Source organism: Homarus americanus, unplaced genomic scaffold, assembly GCF_018991925.1.
Source record: "Homarus americanus isolate GMGI-L3 unplaced genomic scaffold, GMGI_Hamer_2.0 scaffold56333, whole genome shotgun sequence".
NCBI lineage: Eukaryota > Metazoa > Arthropoda > Malacostraca > Decapoda > Nephropidae > Homarus > Homarus americanus.
The window spans coordinates 8647939-8671274 of record NW_024734940.1 but is presented as its reverse complement, the minus strand read 5'-3'; the positions used below and the strand labels follow the sequence as shown (position 1 = coordinate 8671274).

The window sequence follows — 23336 nt, the reverse complement described above, 5'->3', positions numbered from 1 at the left end:
ATCCATCACAAACTCTGCAATTAACAATAAAAAAGTCACCTTTACCTCCAGTCTGTCCATCTGCCTCCAGGTTTTCATAGTCCTCAACAATTTCCAACAGATCATCACCACTTAATTCACCATCACAGAAATCAATCGGCGCTAATGTCTGCATTGTGTAGATCCATAGAACAATGCGAGACTGAATGAGAACACAGACTGCCTCACGTAACTGCTCCCTCAGTGCATTGTTCACACCATCAGCACAGAAGACTAGTGCTCCTACACTGGTCACACAAAACAATGTACTGTACATGCAACCCATTCAGTTACACAAAATTAAATTCTTCCAACACAAAGCAATTATTTAGTCAAAATATGGTCATCACATACAAGTAAATTCTCATTGAGAGAACTTGCTGAGAGAGACAAAGGCCTATACTTCCCTAATTACAATAATTATATGATCCTACAATTAAAAATACTGTACAGTATAAGGATAAAAATATAACAAAATACTGTAATTATTTTTATTAAAATAAGAAAGATTATTGAAGGCTATAGTGTGTAATAAGGATATATCTAATATACCATAATATAAGCAACAGAGAAATGTAAATAACTAAATAAAGAAGAAATGATAGTAACAGAAGTCCACTCCAAAACTTAAAAAAATATATCCTCAAGTATTCTCTTGGCCATTCTCAAAAGTTAGGAGTTTAGTCATTGTAGAACAAACAAGTAAATAAAAGGATAAATATGTTCTTTACCTTAATCTATAAGTGGCCACAACTAGCCAGTTTGTGACTAATAAGTACAGTACTATCATATAAAGTTAGTTTTGGTATAGCATTCCTTCAATATATCTGACTATTCTTCACATGAGAAGAACCTCGAGTTAAAACCTAAACAACAAAATTCATCTGTGGATATGAAGAACATTGGCACACCTCTACTTCATGTTTATATCATATTTCTAACAACCCAACCCAATATTTACAACAATATATACGAGGTAATGTTAGTTCACCCTTTATTAAATTGAATTTAAAATATGAACTACATAATAAAAAGTCATCCTAATCAAGGGAATGTTAACAAAGCAAAAATGGTTATGAGAATTAGAGGGAATCTTATCACTATAACACTACACTCTGAACATATAAAAATACATACACATTTAATCAATATTTAAAACTAGTGTACTTTTGTCATGACACACAGGTTACGAAACAGCTATTCAATCTTAATCAAAGACCAATGAGTCCATAAAAGATGCAGAAAGTTTGACTTTGATGACTTTACCAACTGATATAAAACTATATTTGTATATATATTTGTGAAGACGTATCTGACTAAACTTGATAGTCTTCTGGCCGCAGTGCATCAGGGTCCCAGGCTCTGATGTTTGCCAGTGACTTGTTCAGCTTGTTGCACCATATTATTCTCTCCTCTTTACTGTCAGAGGACAACAAATGCCTGCAAGAACAAAAGAAAACATATTATGACAAATCTATCTGTCAACCATCACTTAAGTACAGTAATATCTCCGTTAACCAGAATCTTCGGACACGCAACTCTCCGATAGCCGGAATTGAAATTTTCTCAAAAATTCGTTCCCAGAGTCGGAATTGTCTGGAAAATTACGGCTTTGGGAACGATTTTCCGTAAAATTTTCCCGATACCCTGAAAATTCCGGGGATGGGGGATTTTCTTTCCGGGTTTGAAAGATGAAAATCGGGCGCATTTTCCAGAAAGCTCAAGAAATTTTTTCCAGTACAGTGATCCCTTGGTTAACAAATTACCTTCCAAAAGATTCTTCACTTCGGTTAACAAGCAAACCCTCGGTTAACGAATTCCTTACAAATTTTTCCCAACATGTTTTCGCTTGCATTTGGCTGCCCACCAGCTGTGGTATTAGTCCGTCAATACAGTAATCGGTTTTAGGGCTTAAATTCCTTACCATTTTAGTAAATATCAAAAAGATTGTACTATTCAATAATTTTAAAAGTTTTATATTAAATCTTGTAGTCATTTTAACAATTATTGAACATAATTGAAGTACAGGAAACTAGTTTTTTGTGCGCCAAACAACCACTCAACACACCAAGCTTGGCATCAGTTTGTTTACCAGTTCAGAGAAAGGAACATCTTGTTTGAGACTCTTCAACATAAACGCTTTGTTTGGTGTTTCCAGTCAAATTATTGGTCATCTTTAAATATATTTTACATATTGCTAATATATAGCGCAGTGCAGTGTTGATTTAAAGAAAATAATCTTGAATTACACCAAGTGAACTGAAATTTTATGGGTGAAATGGCGGCATAGGGTGACTTCTCTTCTCCCTTCTCCTCCACCCCCATTCTAATTCCCATCATCATCATCAACCAGGAGCCTTCTACATGCACACCTCAAAGTAAGTGTACTTTACTGCATTTATTTTTAGTTTCTATGTAATTTTCGGTGAGCTGGAACCAATTATCCAAAAACCCATTGAAACAATGGTTTCGGTTAACGAGCAATCTTCTGGAACGAATTGTGCTCGTTAACCGAGGGACCACTGTACCCGGAAAATTCCGGGATAAGCGATATTTTCCTGGGTTCGAGAGAAGATTTAACGGGCAAGTTCTGAAACTTCCAAGAACCTTTTTTCCGTTACCTGGAAAATTCCGGGGACGAGGGATTTTTCCGACTTTGAGAGAGTCATTTTGTTACCCTGAAACCTCTCATTCCTGGAAGTTCTCTGCACCAATTGTTCCAGCTAATGGAGATATCATTGTACAGTGCTCTTAATTTTCATTCAGAAGTGGAATTACCAATTAGATAAAGGGCACGAAGAAATGTATATATTAACGAACTCAATCCGTTACAGATTCGAAACCATTGTTTCAATGGGTTTTTGGGTAATTGGTTCCAGCTCACCGAAAATTTCCTAAATTCAACAAAAATGGTAGAAAATTTCACTTACTTTGAGGTGTGTATGTAGAAGGCTCCTGGATGATGATGATGATGATGGGAATTACAATGGGGGTGGAGGAGAAGGAAGAAGAGAAGGCATTGGGGTGGAAGAGAAGTCACCCCATGGCACCATTTCACCCATAAAATTTTAGTTCTCTTGGTGTATTTCAAGATTATTTTCTTTAAATCAACACTGTACTGCATTATATATTGTCAATATGTAAAATATATTTCAAAATGACCAATAATTTGCTTGGAAACACAGAAAAAAAGCGTTTAGTTGAAGAGAGTCTCAAGCAAGATATTACCTCCAGTGAAAACAGAGAGACTAACGCCTGTTTGCTGTGTTAAGAGGCTGGATGCTGCGCATTAAACTAGTCACTTTACCTTCAATTATGTTCAATAATTGTTAAAATGACTAAAAAATTTAATATTAAACTTTTAAAATTATTGAATAGTATAAACTTCTTGATATTTACTAAAATAGTTAGGAATTTAAGCCCTAGAACCGATTAATGTATTGGTGGACTGATACTAAAGCTGGTTGCCCGGCCAGTGCAAGCGAAAACATGTTGAGGTCGGTTCGTAAGAAATTCGTTAACCGAATTTTTGTTCGTTAACCGAATTGAAGATCCTTATGGAAGGCAGTTCGTTAACCGAAATTTCGTTAACCGAGGCGTTCGTTAAACGAGGGGTCACTGTATATATTTTTTACAGATTCTGGATGGGATGCACGACTACTACTTCCACATACACCTCTATGCTGACTCAATTCATCCTACCAATTCCTAAAAGTCTCCCCATTTCCGGTTAAAAATGGGGATAAAATCACACCAAAAAGTCAAAACTCCTGAACCAGTGAAAGATTATAATCTTGATAAACAATCAGGATACCCAAGAAAGGAGGAAAAAGAATGAAGAGCCATTTCTATTAAGACGGGTAAGTTTAAAATACTATTAATAAATAAAAAGCAAATAAAGGAGGGAGAGAGGAAGATTTAGAATGATGGGGTTAAGAAGTTAAGGGAGAAGAGAAGACGGAAAAGAAGAAGTGTGTGTGTGTGTGTGTGTGTGACCACAAAACTTGCCATCAAGAGGTGTTTGGAAATGGAAGTGCTGCTGATGCTGAAACCAGCTAATGTGAAGCATGAGATAACTTATGTTAATGCACTGAGATCAAACAACAACAAATGAAGAGTTTATTTGTTCTTTAATCTGACCACCCTAAATTATAGTGAGATAAGGACTGAAAAAAAAAGTGGTGGCAACATTTACAGCCATTTTCTACGCTTGCATTGAATAGCCGTAATTGCCTGATGGCAGTTGTTGGGTAAAACCAGAACAGGATATCCTCCACCTCCAACACTCCACTGCAAACCCAGGGCACCAACCCAGAAAATGCAGTCGTGATAACAGGGTGAGTACAGCACTGGTGACCTAGTTGTCATCAGGAATGTTAAAGCAGTTTTACAGCTGAATGTCTTTCCTGACACCAACCCACAAGATGGAAATAGCTAGCAAGCAAGGTTGCAACTCCCTGGGGTAATCATAGACTAACTTCCACTACCATCTGAGTGTCACTCATCCATATCACAGATGCTTTGATCTGTCTGGATACTCACCTTTAAGGAAGTGGTCATAGTTCCATTCTGCAAGTCCTAAAAATACCTCCTTATCATGCTCCACTCATCACCCCTCTACTAACCCTAACTTCACCTCCCAGGATGCTGGTTCTTTCCTCTCACCCCAATTCCTTTCCCTTCATCCCCAAACACTTCATTTACTATTATTTCATCTAACATACTTTCCATTTAACCAAACCAATGTATGTTTTATCTAATCCACACTAAGACCTAACACCCCATGTACTCAGTATGTGTCAATCAGTATAAAAAAAAACATTCCTCTCATTTCTTACTCAAAAGTAAACCCCCAACTTAAAAAAAGAAAAAAAAAACAATCTAAAGGTACATACTTAGTGACTAAAGAGGAACCCTGAACTTCTTGCACAAGATTTGTAACATCTCTGGCATGTGCTGGCCGTAAGCAGGTGAGCTGGAATGTATGCTGTCGAGCACAGATGTCCCTGGCAACAAGTTCAACGCGCCGGGTGGTGCATGACCGTAAATCAATCTGTCCACTTGCTTCCTGAAAAGACAAAGAAAGAAAAAATAAACAATAAATGAAAACACTTAAACGTCTCTCATGTTGAAACAGGACGGCTCTGCTTGGGTCACACCACAACTACAGAATGTTGTCAAACTGTACCATCCAAGGGATTCCCCCCCCCCCCAAATATGTTATTGATTAATAATCTTATATTCTACCATTTTTGCAACATTCATGATTTTACCTTCAACTACCAGTAATTAACATCTCCTTCACTTATTTGTATCACATGACATGAATAATCTTGAAAGGGATGTCATGGGTACAGTCATCACATTTTTGCGGAGGGTTTTCCACGATTTCGATTAAGAGCGAATTTTGGGAGGGAATATAAAAATATGTCAAAGGGAAAATTTGATTTGGGTGCCATTTTCTGGGCGTCCCACAAGGTGGTGTGATGGAAGCCCAGGCTTCGGCTTTCTGTGCACCCTCTCTTCCCTACAGTCCTTGCCCTCTCATTTTAGTGTAATAACGCACTGCATATGCAGTACAGTAATTTGTCGTGTCCTCAGCAACCCACGTGTTTTCGGCATGGCTCCTACACATAAGTGTACCGTACTAACTCTGAAAGAGCCACTAGTGACTTAAAAGTTAACAAAGGAGCAAAAAGAGTAATGAGTTTGGTAGAAAAGGTTGGTTTATTGACAAACTCCTAAGTGGTATGAGTTATGCCACATATACTCATGCATACGGGGTAAATGAATCTACAGTGCGATATATTAAGAAAAGTGAAAAGGAAATTAGACGGGCAATGGTTAATTGTGCACCAGTTGCAGCTCAAGTCTCCCAGAAGACTTGAATTGCCACCACATTCTTGTAGATACAGTAATATAACTATCTGTGAGAAGGCCAAGGTTTTGTATGAACGATTTTATATTGAAGGAGATGATGAAGGGAAGTACTCTTTTGTGGCCAGCAAGGGGTGATTCAAGAACTTTAAGGGGAGAGTTGCTGATCATGTGGCTGCAAGTCTTCAATGCAGACAAAACAGGTGTGGTGGAAGAAAATGCCTAGCAGAACATACATATTCAAGTAAGAGACACAGGTACCAGGATTTAAGGTGGCAAAGGTCAGGGTCTCACTATTGTTGTGTGGTAACACAGGTGGCCACATGATATCCTATGCTTATTTATAGGGCAACGAGATCACAAGCACTGAAGGGGAAAGATCTACAGCAATTACCAGTGTTCTATTGCCACTATAAGAAAGCCTGGATGACCTTTATACTCTTTAGTGACTGGTTTCACAACTGCTTTACCCTCCAAGTGGAGAAGTATTTGAAGAAGGGCATACAGTTTACAGTGCTGCTGGTGATTGACAACTGCCCAGGCCATCCACAATCCTTGATGTTTGCCCACCCTAATATAAAGGTAACCTTTCTGCCAAAGAACACCGCCTCACTCATCCAGCCACTCGATCAAGGTGTTATTGCTGTTTTTAAGACAAAATAAGTTGCTCAAAACTTCACCAGGATCAGACAGGCACTGGAAGAGAGCTAAACGGATGTCAGGCAGTGCTGTAAAAAGTTTAACAATCTCCAACTGCCTCACATTAATTAAGAAGTGCCATGATGATCTGTCTTACCACTGTATCAACTCGTGCTGGAAGAAATTGTGGCCTGAAGCCATCAATGACTTCAGTGGCTTCCCTAGAAGACCCTTAAATATTAACCATCGTGAATCTGGTAAGTGAAGTTGGCTGCGAGGGATTCTCCGAAATGCAAAAAAATTTAATTCGTGAGGAACTGCTGGGCAATTCTGGAGAACTAACCAAAGAGGAGTTAGAGGAGTTATTTCAGAAAGGGGAGCAGGAGGTAGAACAGAAGGAGCAGGAGATAGAAAAGGAGAAGACTGATGCCCCGCAGGTGTGGACACTGGAGAAGTTTGGCGAGATGATGAGGAGTGTGAAGAGTGCAGTCTCCCTCATGATGGATAATGACCCTTCTCTGGACCACGTGTTGAAAGTCAAGAATGGCATTGACAGTGTTATGACTTCATACATGGAAATTATGAAGCAGCTAAAGCATGAGGAAACAACCTTCCATCACAGAGCAGCCTTCCATCACAATGTTTTTGTTTTTAAAGAAAGAGCCATCAAAACTCTACAAGTTCCCAGTTGTCGACACCTAGCACCTGACCCACACCACCAGATGTAGAATCAGCTGATGACCTCCCTCCCCTACTCTCCCTGGCTTCATCTGACGACTGTGGGTGGCAGTAACTTTACAATCTTCATCATTTCTACCATTAAAGGTTAGTCAATCAGTAAATTATGTACTGATAAGTACTAAATATCAAAGCACTGAACATACTTTTGTCTGAAGTGCCAGGGAAAAATATTAATTCGATAAGGGAAGAAATTTCTGTGTTTGACTATAATTTTCAACCCTATTAGCTGACTATCTACACCAAGTTAATTCAAATGCTACTTCTAATTTTGTTTTGCATTATTTATTTGTAAAAACATTTGGTCTATTTAAGGATATGCAAGAAGATTGCCAATTCATTTGAATTGTTTTCTTTAATAGGAAGCAGGGCTTTGGTGGGCAACAGGGAGGCAGAGAAGGTTGGCATGAGGTTGTGGTGTGCAAGCGGGGAGGCTGGTGATGACATGGACTATTAATCATTATCATATCCCGTATTTACCATTTTCCTCAACTTGTAAATAAAAATTAACAAAAAAAAAATTTACATTCTTCCTTTATTATTGTAGACTTAACTGTTGCTAACACAGATGCTACTAATATGACTCAGAGGGCTTATAGCAACATCCCAGTAATTAACGTAAAGAAACAGGGATTCCCAAAATAGTATTCGTGGTTTTGGCCATTCGCGGATATTTCAGGAACCCAACCCAAACAAAACACAAGGGTTGATTGTATTACTTTTATGATGGTAATGGTGTTGTCTTACTTTTTAACATGGCTTAATTACCAGTCTGCTATCTCATTCTTTGACCTTTTTAAAAATTCACTGAACCCAGTCATATTTCTATAACAATTATATCATCTGCCCCTTTTCACTAATTATACTATTGTATACAGCAATTTATATAAAAGAAAGGATGAATGTTTTAATAAAATAATATACAAGTCAAGATTAAATTTACCCTTTTGATTTCGTCATCAGGATACCGCCAATAGCGAAGATGCATTCCACTCAGGACGCACCATCGCCGGTTCCAAGCTCCAAACCCGCCCACATCCTCAAACATGGTAAGGAAGCCACGCTCTGTGATCCCTCCCTCAAAGCTGCAGCTCACACGCATCAGAAGGTGGCCATCAAGGGGTGAGGAGAAAGGTACCTGGAGGGGGGAAAAGTTCCATTTTCATTTCATCACATGTAGAAGAAAGATTGCTATCTGAAGCTCATATACATAAGAATTCTTTTAGTTTCTGTACAAACAAATACAGATACTGCAGCAACATTTAATAACAAGTCATCAATAGCAATTTTTGGAAAAGGTAACTATATTTACAGCAAAAGACATCAAGTATGGCTGATCAGGTTTTTAGAAAAGGAAACAACATCTGTGACAGACTGTATAACTCCTGAACTGTTACATAGAAATAACAAGAGCAATATGTTTTCCAAATAAACTGTATAATGCATAAATCCTTTTAAGATTATTATTTTTTTACATTATGCTCAGAGCATTTAAAAAAGGAAAATATTTACCTTTTCAAGAGTCCAAGCATTCCGGGTAAGGGTAGCAATATTGAGGTGAGTGAACCCAACCAGTTGAAAGGCTGAGGTGCGAACAGCATAAGGTCCACCAGGAGACTGAACTGATGGAGACGCCACACGAGAATCATGCTTCTGTAACCTCTTGAGGGGAGTCAGCTTCATACGACTCTGCTCCTGTTGCAAACAAAAATATATAAATAATTAAGAAATAAAAAGCAGCAGAGCACAACAATCCCTCTCCTCAAGAATCCATCAATCAGCCATTTTTTAACACCGGATACACAGTATCTTAAAACCAATAACTGCATTATCACTATTATTCTGTAAACTTTTGAAAATTATTAAAATAGAAATCTATGTTTTCTGAGCTATGAGAGGAAATGAAAAACATGCATTGAGGATCAATTTACATTTAATTTCCTTTTCCTTTCTTATACTGTATTGCCAATTTGATCGACAAGATTTTGAACATGTACATTAACTTTTCTTTTCAAAGCACTGTATCTTCATTCAACGCAAAGTAGCTCTTCAAATACCTACTGTATATTTATCTTGAGTTTTACGAAGACACCAAAATTCTTTGAAAGTTGGAGCAACCCTTTGTAACCCAATCATATTGTATAATTTGAGGTACTGATGAACCCAGTAATACATCCCAGTAATTCTCAAATGCAAATACAGCAAGTCTCTATGTGAAACAGACAATTGTGAGATGTACCTTTTTTATGTTTTGATGTCGTTGCTGGTGAGTACATAACGCATACACCTCAAGGGTGATGTTGAAGTCAGATGTGAGGTGATGGAGGGCCATGAGGTTGGGGAAGGTGACTGATCCCTCCACCACACACTCGGGTGTTGTCAGCAGCTGGGAGGATATCACCTGCTCACGGTGCTTCACCAGAACCATCAAATGGTACAAATCATCACCTGCGCAAAAGATTTATCATATTACTCTGTAGATTATCAAACTTGGGTAATGTGGAGAAAATGGATGTGGGACTGTTAGATAGGAGTATGATATGTTAGCAAGGGAAGAAGACAAAACAGAGCAGACATGGTGGGTGTGGGACTACAAGGGTGAAAGGTCCATAAAGTAAAGTGAACAACCCAGTAGTCATCTGCACATACAGGATAGTGGATGAAAAATTTTGCGGTCCTCTGTTATTTGCTGATGACACCCTGGATGTACCCAAGAATGTTTGTGGGTAGTTTTAAAGTTGCCAGCAATTTCGCGGCTGGGACAGGGAGTCTTTCGTTCTAGAGACAGCAATTTCCTTTTTCTGTATTGTAAATATGTGTGTGTAGACACACACACACACACACACACATAGAACACATACAAATAAATATAATTGGAAAATACTCTCAAATAATATGAAACAAATTTATTAAAATTGTGAGTCTAACCTCAAGTCCGTGCTTTATTACTTTATTTATAAAGCACAGACTTGAGGGTAGACTCACATATTTAATAAATTTGTTTCTGATTATTTGTGAGTGTTTATCCATTATTATTTACTTGTATGTGTTTTGTGTGTGTATGTACACACACACACACACATATATACAATACAGGTAAAAGAAATAATTGTCCTAAGGGCAAACACAAAGGGAATATACATTTCTTTGTACAGAAGTAAAAATGTACCCCCCCCCCCTTCCTCAAAATGTTATTCATGGATTTAGCGATTCGCAGCCATTTTGAGAATCATAACCCTCGCGAATTTGGGGGGCCCCCTGTACAAGTAAGTTGGAAGTATTATTAAATGAGCTATGACCAAATCTAATACTGTACATTAAATTGGATATGAGCTTTCCTTTTGGAATATTTGTAAATAATACAATGGACAAGTATGTTAATGAATACATACACTAGTTTACAAGTGTTTTAATGTAAGAATGGATGCCCCTCGTGATTGAGGGTGGCCGGCCCTAGGGCCACCTAGGCGTGAACTTGTTTAATGTGTAGAAGCTGTCGCCAACACCACAACACACCCTAAGTTAACAAGTTGCATGACCCAGTGTCAAGAAACAGTCCGAAAAGACCAGACAGCTCACCAACAGCACAGGCTAACCATTACCCTGAAATATGATCCACAAATCGATTAACATCCAGGTTCCCAATTACTGCTGTGTAGACAGAGGCAAATGGCATAAAGAAACTTGCCCAAAGTTTCACCCTGCTAGGGGATCGAACCTGGGTCCACTCACCTGCGAGGCGAGCATGCTGAACAATACACCACAGGTCGCCATTTTTTTTTTAAATGTATACAACCCTGACATACAAGAAATAATGGAGACAAATGTACGTAAATAAAATAAATATACAAGGCATCCAATACTTACCAGTCATTCCTTTCTGGAGGAAGTCCTGTTTAAGAGGAACAGATACATTGCTGATACTAATGGAGCCCATGCAGGTGTCCTCATCACCAGACCCCTGTTGCCCCAGGGCTCCCTCAGCCTTTATTCTCTGCAAATGGGACAACATGCAATTCAATACAATTCTGACATGAACCGGTATATACAGTTATACAATTTACTGTGTTACTGCTTTTCTATTCCATCTTAAGAGAAAAATTCAATGAAAAAGAATAAGTAAAAGGAATAGAAACAAAAACACAGTTTACCAAAAATATTTGGTGAAAGTTGCCAGTAATATTGTTCGGGGTTTTATTGGTTAAAATACTAAAAAATATAAAAATTTCCGCCAGAAACATTATACAGTAGAATAAATTATTATTATTTTTGTTTTCTTCACTTTCTCCCTATATGACTCAATATATAAGTAGGCATAGGCAACTTCTAAATATTTACCCTCCTCTTTTCTACTTTATATTTCCAGCCCTTTCCTGCCAATGCTGTGTAGCTGGAAACTAGAGCAATTACATGCACACACTTCCCCACCACTCATTCTTACAACAATAAAATCTATATTCTGCAGAGGTACTCCCCTTCCACAATGAAGCCTCCCAAATCTGGTTTTACCCTTCACACCACACAAGCCAATATCGCATCTTTCCCCCCAAAATCACACAATGCTGTTATTTACATTCATTCATGCCCTCTGCTGCTTCCTTAATGTCACTCCCACCTCACTTATAGTACTTCCCTCACCTCACCCTTTCACGTCCTCCTTGGTTCCTGCCCTCACACTCACCCATCTACCTCTGAATTACAGTACTGTATAGATATAAACTTTTCAATACTAATCTTTCACTTTCCAATTCTCTCAATGTCCATTTCACCTTAAATTATTTTCTAACTATATCAGTTAGGAACCCAATATTTTGCATAAATGTAGCCTAATGTTACAGAAAGAACGTGACATGATCCTTAGAGTTATCAGGTATCATGTGACCAGTTAGTGATGTTTACCAGGTTTTCACTCAGTCATGCCATGGTGGTCATTGTGTTTGTGAGCACCAAGACATGACCGAGTGAAAACCATTAAATGCCACTCAGGATCATGTCATGTCTTTCTGTAATATTAGGCTACATTTACATGAAATATTAGGTTCCTAATTGATATAGTTTTTAGTGTATGGGAATGATTTAAGGCTCTTGAATAAAAAATTACTCCATAATTCTCCTTGTATCTACTTTTGTTTTATAGTTTGGTGCATCCTATTTTTCCCCACATTTTACTCTCAAACCCAACATTCCTGTCACTTTTAAGTTACTCCCTTTTGCATCCACACCCATATTGTTAGTTCAACATCTCCCCTGTATCCCTCTATCAACAAACAAACAATTAATGACAGCCTAAATACAATTCACTCAGTCAAGTTATATTCATGGCATCTTCTGTGATTTCTTCATCTCCCAAAGTATGTCTTACTTTTAAGCTAGGATTCTATTCATGCGTTGGCGCCAAAAACAGATCACATTGAAATGTATGCGGTTGTTTCCACTGACACGGTTGCGTTAGCGTTATACATTTGCAGTACATGCCAATCACCCCCTGTAGCAAGTGAAAATGCAAACGGACTGCAAACGCGTGAATGGAATCCTAGCTTATCCCATCAATCTTGTATGCTAACAATAAACCACATGTTACTCACCTCAATTCAGAAAATCTATCACACGTGTTTTACTAAGCAAGGTTTGCAGTCCCCCCATATCAGCCAGGTACATGAAAAATACCTGAATTTCATTCAGTGCTGTTTGTCTCTTCTGACTGGCAAGCAGCAACAGCTTCTCAGCTTCCACATGCTGTGGAGTTCCCTGTTGTTCAAGACGCTGGAGCACTACAGTAACAGCATTGGAGGCTTGGGCAATTACCCGCTGCTGCTCCGACACCTGTAATTCAAATAAAGTTTATTACAAAACATGGTACTAACTTTAGATCAGTTACAGTTCTCTAAAGGTTAGAGTAATGGATTTCAAGTGTTGTCATTTACACATCATAAATATAACTAAGCTTCTAAAAGAGACTTACATCTTCCTGTAATTCCTTGATGCGAGCACTGACAGTGACAGATGGGCTGACAGGCTCGGGAGTTGGAGAGCGCAAGTCTGGTCGACGAACAATCTGGCGCACTGGAGTGTAGGTCACTTCCTAGAGGCGGTAGATAAAAACAATCACAGTATTTTTTTTTAACAAAAATTACCCATTTTACATTCCCATACACGTTTATCCTTAAATTGTACTAAGTTGAGGGCAATATTATTGTGGCAAGTGTAGAGGGACCTTTCTTTTTACTACAGGTACTATACTGTAATTTTTTTGGACACATTCACACTGTTAAGTACTTGAAGGTGTGCCACTTTATTGCTTCATAAGCTTCACTTTTTATTCTTACCTCAGTAATTTGCTTTTCAGATACTTAAAGAGACAAAACTTCCACTTATAAGTCTTACTGATGTAAGCTAGGATGTGGTACTACAGTGAGTTCTGCTATAACGCGTGTTTTGATAACGCGAATTTGCTCTAACGCGATTTATGAATTCGGAACAATATTTGTATAACGCGATCGCTTGTTTGCTATAACGCGATTTTTGCTTACTATTTCTCCAATTTTGTGGTATTAACTGTGAATATGGTAAAGAAGAATATCTCCAAAAAGCATTCTGATGATAGAATTCCCGGTGATTATCGTAAAAGAAAGGATATAACACTTGAAGAGAAGCTTGATGTTATCAACCTCAAAATCACCCTTCTCCCCCATCAAGTTACATTCATATTTTTTCAAGGTAAAGTGTTAAATTTACTGTATGATTTCATTATTAGATATGAATGTAACATTTATTTAGACTGTGCTATCCTTTGTGTTAGGCTAACTACTAAATTTTTTCGATTTCGAGTAATCTGCACCTAACCCTATTTTCTCCATAAGCCCTGTTATTTCTATTACGCGATTTTCTATAACACGATATTTTACAAGAACACAATTATCGCGTTATAGCAGAACTACCTGTAACTGCTTTAGAAATGTGAAAGCCTGATCAGTGCACATGCAGCTCTTAAATCTTTGAACAAATGATTTATGCACTTCTATGGTATCGGACCTCGAGAGAGAGATATTATTGTCGACTAAAGGAGGAGAGTTAATAAGACGATATGTAATTTGTCTTGGTATGCTTTATTGTGGGTAAAAATAAATACAGTATACAGTCTCTCCTCAACTTACGACATATTCGACTTACGACAACCCGGACATATGACGGCCATAGTCGTATAAAACATTTTTCACATTGCGTGATAGCGCTGTGTACTGACAAAAAAAAATTTTGTAATTCCCTTTAAAATGGCTGGCAAGCATAAAAGTGAGAGTTCTCATGGTGCTGAGAAGAAAAAGAGACGCCCATTTAAGAATTTCTATGTATTATTTTCGGCTTTTCAACTTACGACCCGGTCGTCGGGACGGAACCCCGTCGTAAGTCGAGGAGAGACTGTATACTAAATGCGTCCTCAAAAAGCGTGAATTTGCTACCAATGTTTAACAGTTAATTCATGTAAAGATTTCTGATAAACTTCCTACGTGCTCCTGTTTGAAATGATGAATGTATATCTTTATATAATTTAGCTAAATATCATTCTCGTCAGAAACAATTATCCCAACGATTATGAATAAACTAATTTAGACATACATCATTACTTCCGGACGAAATTGGAGATTTGCAACAACCAATCGGCTGTAACTCTTGAGGAGGGGGCTGGGCATCTCTTTTCAGCTGGGAAAAAATGCACTATAGTAAAGTGATCAATGGAACTACAGGAGGGAAGGAGAGAAGGGAAAGTGGGGGAGAAAGGGAGAGGAAAGGGGAAGGAAAGAGTGGAAATAGGAAGAGGGAAGGAAGGGAAAGACATAGAGGAATAAGGAGAGGAAGGGAGAGGGAAAGAAAGAAAGAAGGAAAGGAAGGACTATGGAGATAGAGAAAGAGAGCTTACTGGCAATTAATGGATATGGCAATGAAGGAAGAGGAAAAAGAAGGAAGAGAAAGGAAGAAGGAAAGGAAGGATTAAGGAAATGTTTGCGATACATGTGGAAAGAGAGAGGGAGGGAGGAGGAGGGAGGGAGGGAGAGGAGGAGGAAGGAGGAAGAAGGAAGGAAGGAGGAAGGAAGGAAGGAGGAAGGAAGGAAGGAGGAAGGAAGGAGGAGGGAGGGAGGAGGAGGAGGAGGAGGGAGGAGGGAAGGGGAAGGAAGGGAAGGAAGGAAGGAGGGGAGGAGGGAGGAGGGGAGGGAGGAAGGAGGGAAGGAAAAGGAGGAGGAGGAAGGAAGGAAGGAGGGAGGAAGGAAGGAAGGGAGGAGGAGGAAGGAAGGAAGAAGGAGGAAGGAAAGAAGGAAGGAAGAAGGAAGGAGGAGGGAAGAAGGAAGGAAGGAGGAAGGGGAAGGAAGGAAGGAAGGAAGGAAGGAAGGGGAAGGAAAGGAAGGAAGGAAGGAAGGGAAGGAGGGAAGGAAGGAAGGGAGGGAAGGGAGGGAAGGAAGGAAGGAAGGAAGGAAGGAAGGAAGGAAGGAAGGGAAGGAAGGAAGGAGCTTACCGGTCTTTGTTTGCGATACATGGAGATGCTGTGAATGAGGGGGTTCTCCTGGTCCTCTTCATCATAGGTGGGGGAGTTCCTGTTAATCTTTGGAGTCTTGTAAACACTTGAAGGCTACACCAGAGAAGAGACACTCATTTATTTTTAATTACGGACAACCAAAATAGCGTTAAGCATAAATGCTGTATAGAAATAAGCATCAATTTGGCTTTTACATCAAAGAATATTTTTTCACCTACTATTACAGCTGTACCAATAATAAAAATGTTAATGTCTTATTTACGAACAAAACCCATTCTGTATAAATGGAGAAAACATTCAGTGGTGTTTAAATATAGTCAGAGGTAAACAACTGACTGCAAAGGGCTTCTTTTTTTTTATAAATAAGTTACCAGCACTGTACTTGAAAACCAACTTATCTTCTTAGTGATTTACCTAAGAAAAGAGTCTACACGTATTCCCATATAATGCAAAGTGGCTGAAATTGAGAAAACAATTTAAATTTTTTTTTATTCATTTCTGCCATTCCACAATTCCGAACACTAAAAGCTCTGTTCTGTTATGGTTCTTCCTTTCAACAATAAGCCCTAAAATCTGGGTGTCTATATATAACCATCTCTAATATATCTCAAATGATAATCAAACTCACAGTGTCATCTTGAGAACGGAATCTCTTGGGTGGCGTTGGTTCATCATTCAGAGCTTCATCAATGGCGTCATCAATAGCACCAAGAGCGTCCATTGTACTCTCTGACATAACGTTTAACTGAAATTTTATGATTATATTACAACTCAAGAATAACATCATAAGGACATGTAAAAAATTTTATTACTGTGGAAAAAGTTTGGTATTCTAGACCAAAAACTTGTCAAAATTTACAAGCGATTCATGATATAATCTTTTAAGATATGCTCTACATACAGTTGGCAACATAGGAAGCGAGAAATTTTGTGGCCGATGGGGACATCTGGCATCTCTTCAAGGTAATCCAGTATTTTTTCATGAATCACTCCAAATTGCCGGGTGTAAGGGTTTCATTTATAGTACCGACTACCTCAAGGTGATGCTATATGTCTCCATCAGCCACAAATTGTCTCAACTCCTATGATGCCAACTGCACAATTATGTAGTTCATTAAATATTTTGAATTAATTAACAATGAAATGTCAATGTACAAGTGAACATCACCAGGGATGCACCAGATAGTAAATTTTACTATCTGCCAGGTACCAGATATGCTATACAGTAAACCCTTGAGATTCACAATTTCAACAACTCACAGTAACCAGATGTTGGCTAGCTTGCAAACCTCTCCCACAGCGCAACGAGTCACCCCACGTGCCAGTAGCGTATCCTCTCCCTTTGTTCGCACTCAACCATTGCCTGTGATGCAGCATCTCTTGTGCTGTACAGTGATCCCTCGGTAAACGAGCGCCTCGGTTAACGAATTACCTTCCATAAGATTCTTAACTTCGGTTAACGGTCATTCCCTCGATTAACGAATTCCTTACGAGCGCCCCTCAACATGTTTCCGCTTGCACACTAGCTGTCATATTAGTCCGCCTTAAATTCCTCACTATTTTAGTAAATATCAATAAGTTTGTACTATTCAATAATTTTAAAAGTCTTATATTAAAATTTTGAGTCATTTTAACAATAATTTAACATGATTTAAGTACTGTACAGGGAAACTAGTTTTTAGCATGCCAAACAGCCTGTCAACACACCATACAGGCGTTAGTCTCTGTCTTTTCAGTGGAGGTAACATCTTGCTTCAGACTCTCTTCAACATGAATGCTATTTTCTGTTTCCAGTCAAATTATTGGTCATTTTGAAATTTATTTTACATATTGACAATATATAATGCAGTGCAGTGTTGATTTAAAGAAAATAATCTTGAATTACACCAAGTGAACTGAAATTTTATGGGTGAAATGGCACCATGGGGTGACCTCTCTTCCACCCCAATGCCTTCTCTTCTCCCTTTTCCTCCACCCCATTCTAATTCCCAGGAGCCTTCTACATACACACCTCAAAGTAAGTGTACTTTACTACCTTTTTTGTTGACTTTAGGCAATTTTCGGTGAGCTGGAACCAATTACCCAAAAACCCACTGAAACAATGGTTTCGGTTAACGAGCAACCTTCTAGAACGAATTGTGCTCATTAACCGAGGGACCACTATACTCAAAACTTTAGCACTGACACTAGGCAGTCTTTTAGGGGCCATTTCACACAGAAACATTAGTGATGCTAGTGGAGTGAAATGTAAAAGGTAGAACTCACCGATGACCTTGACAAAAGGAAGTTGAATTGTTAGAAAAGTTAAAGGAGGGGATGAGTGCTGCCGCAGCAGGTTGGTTGTTTGGTGTAAACGAATCCACAGTGCAGTATATATTATAAGGAAGAATGAACAAGCAATTCTCGATTCTGTTAAAGCGAGTGCTCCTGTAAGTGCTAAAATGGCGCAGATTGTTCGTGACAAAAGCACTGCGAAAACTGAAAAATCATTGAACATTTGGATTGAAGACCAGCCCCGCATAAATGTGCCGATTGACAACAACGTGATTAATGAGAAGACCGTCTTTATGCCCATTTGTGCGAGTCAACAGGTGGTGACCGGGCTAGGTGCAGCTACCGAACCAACTTTTAGTGCCAATAAAGGTTGGTTCGAGAATTTTAAGAGAAGATTCTCTCTCCACAATGTGAAGCTGAATGGGGAGGCCGCATCAGTTGACCACACAGCTGCAGATGCATTTCCCGCGAAATTAAGGAAAAAATAGAAGATATAGGCTATAGAGCTAAAAAAAGTTTTTAATGTCGATGAATCTGGTCTATATTGGAAAAAGATGCCTGGTAGAATGTACATTAACAAGCAGGAGAGGCATACCCCTGGGTTCAAGGCAGCCAAAGACAGTGACTCATCTTCTGTGGCAGTGCAGCTGGCCACATGATTAAACCTGGTTTGCTTTACCACTCAGCAAACCCCAGGGCTTTAAAAGGTCAAAACAAAAACCCCAACAAAAAGGCATTGGTTCCATAAATGCTTCATCCCAGAAGTGGAAAAGTACCTTGCTTCCAAGAAGATGGCATTCAGGTGCTATTCTTAATAGACAATGCACCAGCCCACCCAGAAAGTTTGCAGTTTAGCCACCCAGGTGTAGAGGTGGTGTAATACACACCTTCAAGGCATATTACACCCGAAGCTCTTTTGGTCATATCCATAGTGCCATAGACTCAGACCCTGACCTTGATGTTAGCAAGTATTGGAAGGAGTACAACATTGCAGACTTTAAAGCCAACATCTGTGAATCATTCAGTGAACTCAAACCAGAGACAGTGAATGCTTGTTGGTGAAACCTATGGCCTGAGTGTGTGAATAACTTCCAGGGATTTGTCTAAAGTAAAGGATGTGAATAACATTGTGAGTGTTGCACATCAAATGGGTGGTGAGGGGTTTGTGGACATGGCCGCTGAAGACATCGAAGCGTTGATTGATGAGCACAAAGAGTAACTGACAGAAGAAGATTTGGAAGAATTGGTAAAAAGTGCTGAGGAAGATAAAGCAGAAAAAATTATGGAATTGCAACAAGAAGGTTGGGGGGCTTGAACAATTTCGACATGTGAAGGTAGTAACCGTTTTCATTGTTGATCACGACCCTTCCATGGAATGGAACCTTAAGATCGTCCAAGAAACCAACCAGTCATTGATTCCCTACCACAAAATGTTTAAAGACCTCAAAACCAAGAGGAAACAACTACCAATCACCATGTTTTTGAAGAAAAAACCAGCTGCTCGCCCAGTTGATTCGTCTCCTTCACCTACTCGGTCAGCTGCTGCTACTGTTTCACCACCCACCTCCCTGCCATGTGCCACCCCACCACCTGCCTCTCCACCAACCACCACTGCATCACCCTCTTCCAATAGTGATCCTGTTAGTCTCCCTATGCTTCAGTAACCAGATTTCATCCTATTTTACAGTACACTTCATCAAGCTCCAAACTTCCACATTCAAAGTTAAGTAGTATTGGTGACTTAAGTTTCTCAGACATATAGGTATTCAGTAGTGCACTAAGGTAGTACAAGTAGCTATTCGTGGTTTTGCCAATTCACGCCATTCCTTGGAACCTAATCCCAGTGAATAGCAAGGGTTTACTGTAGTTTAAAAAATATAAATTATTTCAAACTGAAATATGTAGCAATGGGAAGATGCATTTTAATATGTTACCCAAGAGAATTACAGTATGTTCCATCTTCTCTTTATCCTTTTTTTTTTTAACTTTTCACTCTTAAGTACAATGAGAAATAAATTTTAAAAATTCAATATGATATGTGCAATTGCATTAATATCCAAATATTTTCACCAAAACTGTTATCAAGCAACAATTACTAATGTATACAGCAGAAATATCTTTTACACCAATACTCATCAAAGGACGTGGGCAGCAAAATAATAATAAAGTCAGTTCTTGAAATAGATATTCACAATACTGTATACAGTGGTCCCTCGGTTAACGAGCGCCTCGGTTAACGAGTTGCCTTCCATAAGATTCTTAACTTCGGTTAACGAGCAATCCCTCGATTAACGAGTTTCTTACGAGCCAACCTGAACATGATTTCACTTGCATTTGGCATCCACCAGCTGTAGTATTAGTCCGCCAATACAGTAATCGGTTCTAGGGCTTAAATTCCTTACCATTTTAGCAAATATCAAGAAGTTTATACTATTCAATAATTTTAAAAGTTTAATATTAAATTTTTTACTCATTTTAACAATTATTAACATAATTGAAGGTAATGAAACTAGTTTTATGCGTGCCATCCAGCCTCTCAACACACCATACAGGCGTCAGTCTTTGTACCTTTTCAGTGGAGGTAACATCTCTCTTCAACTAAATGCCTTTTTTCTGTTTTTGCAAGCAAATTTTTGGTCATTTTGAAATTTATTTTACATATTGACAATATATAATGCAGTGCAGTGTTGATTTAAAGAAAATAATCTTGAATTGCACCAAGAGAACTAAAATTTCATGGGTGAAATGGCGCCATGGGGTGACTTCTCTTCCACCCTAATGCCTTCTCTTCTCCCTTCTCCACCCCCATTCTAATTCCCATCATCATCATCCAGGAGCCTTCTACATACACACCTCAAAGTAAGTGTACTTTTCTACCTTTTTTGTTGAATTTAGGCAATTTTCGGTGAGCTGGAACCAATTACCCAAAAACCCATTGAAACAACGGTTTCAGTTAACGAGTTTTTCGGTTAACGAGCAACATTCTAGAACGGATTGTGCTCGTTAACCGAGGGACCATTGTATATGTGTAATATTAACCCAAAACTTTGCTCAGGCAAAATAATGTCCCAAAACATTATAGTTTCAGCCAAGCTAGTACCTACCGAAGTATATTTACAGAAACAGAAGCACCTTTTGGACAAACTATTACCGGTAAGTAGAAAATCACTATACAGAAAAGATTAATAAAAACTGTGCATGACAACCACTACAACAACAATGACACCAATTGAACAGCTACAGTTTACATCAAAATAGGAGATCTGTAACACCAGACTACTATACTGTATATAAATTAAAATAATCCAGGACTAATAATAGGCCAACTTGGCCATAACTGAGTCCTTTTATTATCCATTTTCGTTTTTTTTTGTCATTATTCAACTGTATTTATATAAAGTTGGAAATCATATCTATCCAACAGGGTGAAAATATCAATAAGCTAGACAGATAGTCTATCTAGAACAGTACACCCCTAAAAATCACAAGATAGTGTACAGTACGCCCGGATAATTCATGGATTTTTATTTCAGTCCTCTATTATTCGTGGAGGACACCCTGGCTGTACCCAAGAATGTCTGTGGGTAGTTTCAAAGTTGCTGGCATTTTTGCAGCCAGGACAGGGAGCCATTCATCCTAGAGACAATAATTTCTTTTACCTGTATTGTATATGCAGTATGTATGAGTGTGTGTGTGTGTGTGTAGACACACACACACACAAAATGCCTACAAATAAATATTAATGGGAAAATCCTCTCACAAATAATCAGAAACAAATGTATTAAAAATTTGTTTCTGATTATTTGTGAGAGGATTTTCCCATTATTATTTATTTGTGGGCATTTTGTGTGTGTGTATCTCTACACACACATATATATATATACAATATATAAAATATACAATAAGGGTAAAAGAAATAATTGTCCTAAGGGAAAACACATAAAAGGAATATACATTTCTTTGTATGCAAGTAAAAATTACCTCCCCAGTCAACAAATGTTATTCATGGACTTGGCGATTCGCGGCCATTTTGAGAACCTAACCCCCGTGAATTTGAAGGGCCTACTGTACTGTAAATAACATCCCTAATTCCTAGTACAAATATGACTTAGTTTAGTATCTCTTCCTTGATAAACTAAGCTGTAAACACAGCATGGGGTATGGTATGAATGTACAATATCAGGGGTTTTGTTTGTGGTAAAGAAGTATGCACGTTTCTGATCTTGCCTTGTCAATTTCTATGTAGGTAAACAGTAAATTAAGAGAGGATAAGGAAAATGAAATGACGTGCATGCTCTTCCTCATCACTAAATATCCTGTGGCTTACATCATTTTCTCGAAAAAATAAAAAATATATAAAAAATAAACAGTAAATACGAATATCGAGTCTAATTGGAATAAAATCTCAACTTACATCACATCGGGACGACTCCGTAGTCTCAGCAATCATGGACAGGGGTTTGTTCACATTAGCAGAGGCTGCCTGCTGTATTTTATGTCCTAGACTCTCCATTGATGCACAAGTTAATACACTCTCAGAAAAACTGAAATGAAATGGAAAAAATCTATAATTACATCAATAGATAAAGTATATATACAGGGGGTCCCCGACTTACGAATGCCCGCCAATATGAACGAGGTTAAACTTGAAACACAGTATTTTATTTACCTGATGACATTTCTTACTTTCATTTACTGTATTTTGTCATTCTATTTCTTCTCTTGTCTTAATTTCTGATTTTAGATGTAAATAAGGACTTAGGCTATGATATAGTAGTGGGACTTTAAACATTGTTCTGTAAGTACGGTACGGACATAGCACACGTTCCGACTTACGTACAACTCTGAATTAAGAACGTCCTCAGGAACCGAACCCGTTAGTAACCCCGGAACCTCCTGTATATTTGGGTACCAGTATGGCAATTAAAGCAGAACCCTGGATGAAGCCATTATTATATCCAAAAACTATCATTTCAATATTACAAGGATACATAATGCAGTCATAAAATATAATGGAAATTAGATCACGTCATTGTGGTAGAAATACCTTGAGTCTCGTACATCCTCCTCATCTTGGCTTTCAGGAGCTTCAGAGTGAGACTCAATGTCAGAGAGTGATGGGTAGATACAACCAGGCTTCACTTTGGTTATAAATGTTTTCTTGGGAGACACACGGACTTCTGTAAACACGTGCAAGGTGAAAAACCAAGTGCCAATGCAATGATTGACAAGAAACAATAAAAAACATTTGTACAAAAGGATA

General features: G+C 38.4%; 1 protein-coding gene across 5 annotated transcripts in view; it reads right to left on the bottom strand.

Moving 5' to 3' along the window:
- Positions 1-495: 495 nt before the first annotated feature.
- LOC121870611 (anillin-like) overlaps positions 496-23336 on the bottom strand; it is a 53280-nt gene continuing 30439 nt past the window's right edge. For all 5 annotated transcript variants that reach the window (XM_042372449.1, XM_042372451.1, XM_042372452.1 and 2 more), the window contains 12 exons: positions 23121-23253; positions 22488-22617; positions 16428-16544; positions 15779-15892; positions 13235-13354; positions 12940-13095; positions 11140-11266; positions 9512-9720; positions 8785-8967; positions 8216-8410; positions 4914-5086; positions 496-1458 (listed from right to left, as the gene is read on the bottom strand). In XM_042372449.1, the coding sequence (XP_042228383.1) occupies positions 1335-1458; positions 4914-5086; positions 8216-8410; positions 8785-8967; positions 9512-9720; positions 11140-11266; positions 12940-13095; positions 13235-13354; positions 15779-15892; positions 16428-16544; positions 22488-22617; positions 23121-23253 (1781 nt within the window). In that variant the 3' untranslated portion in view covers positions 496-1334. The remainder of the gene's footprint in view (positions 1459-4913; positions 5087-8215; positions 8411-8784; positions 8968-9511; positions 9721-11139; positions 11267-12939; positions 13096-13234; positions 13355-15778; positions 15893-16427; positions 16545-22487; positions 22618-23120; positions 23254-23336) is intronic.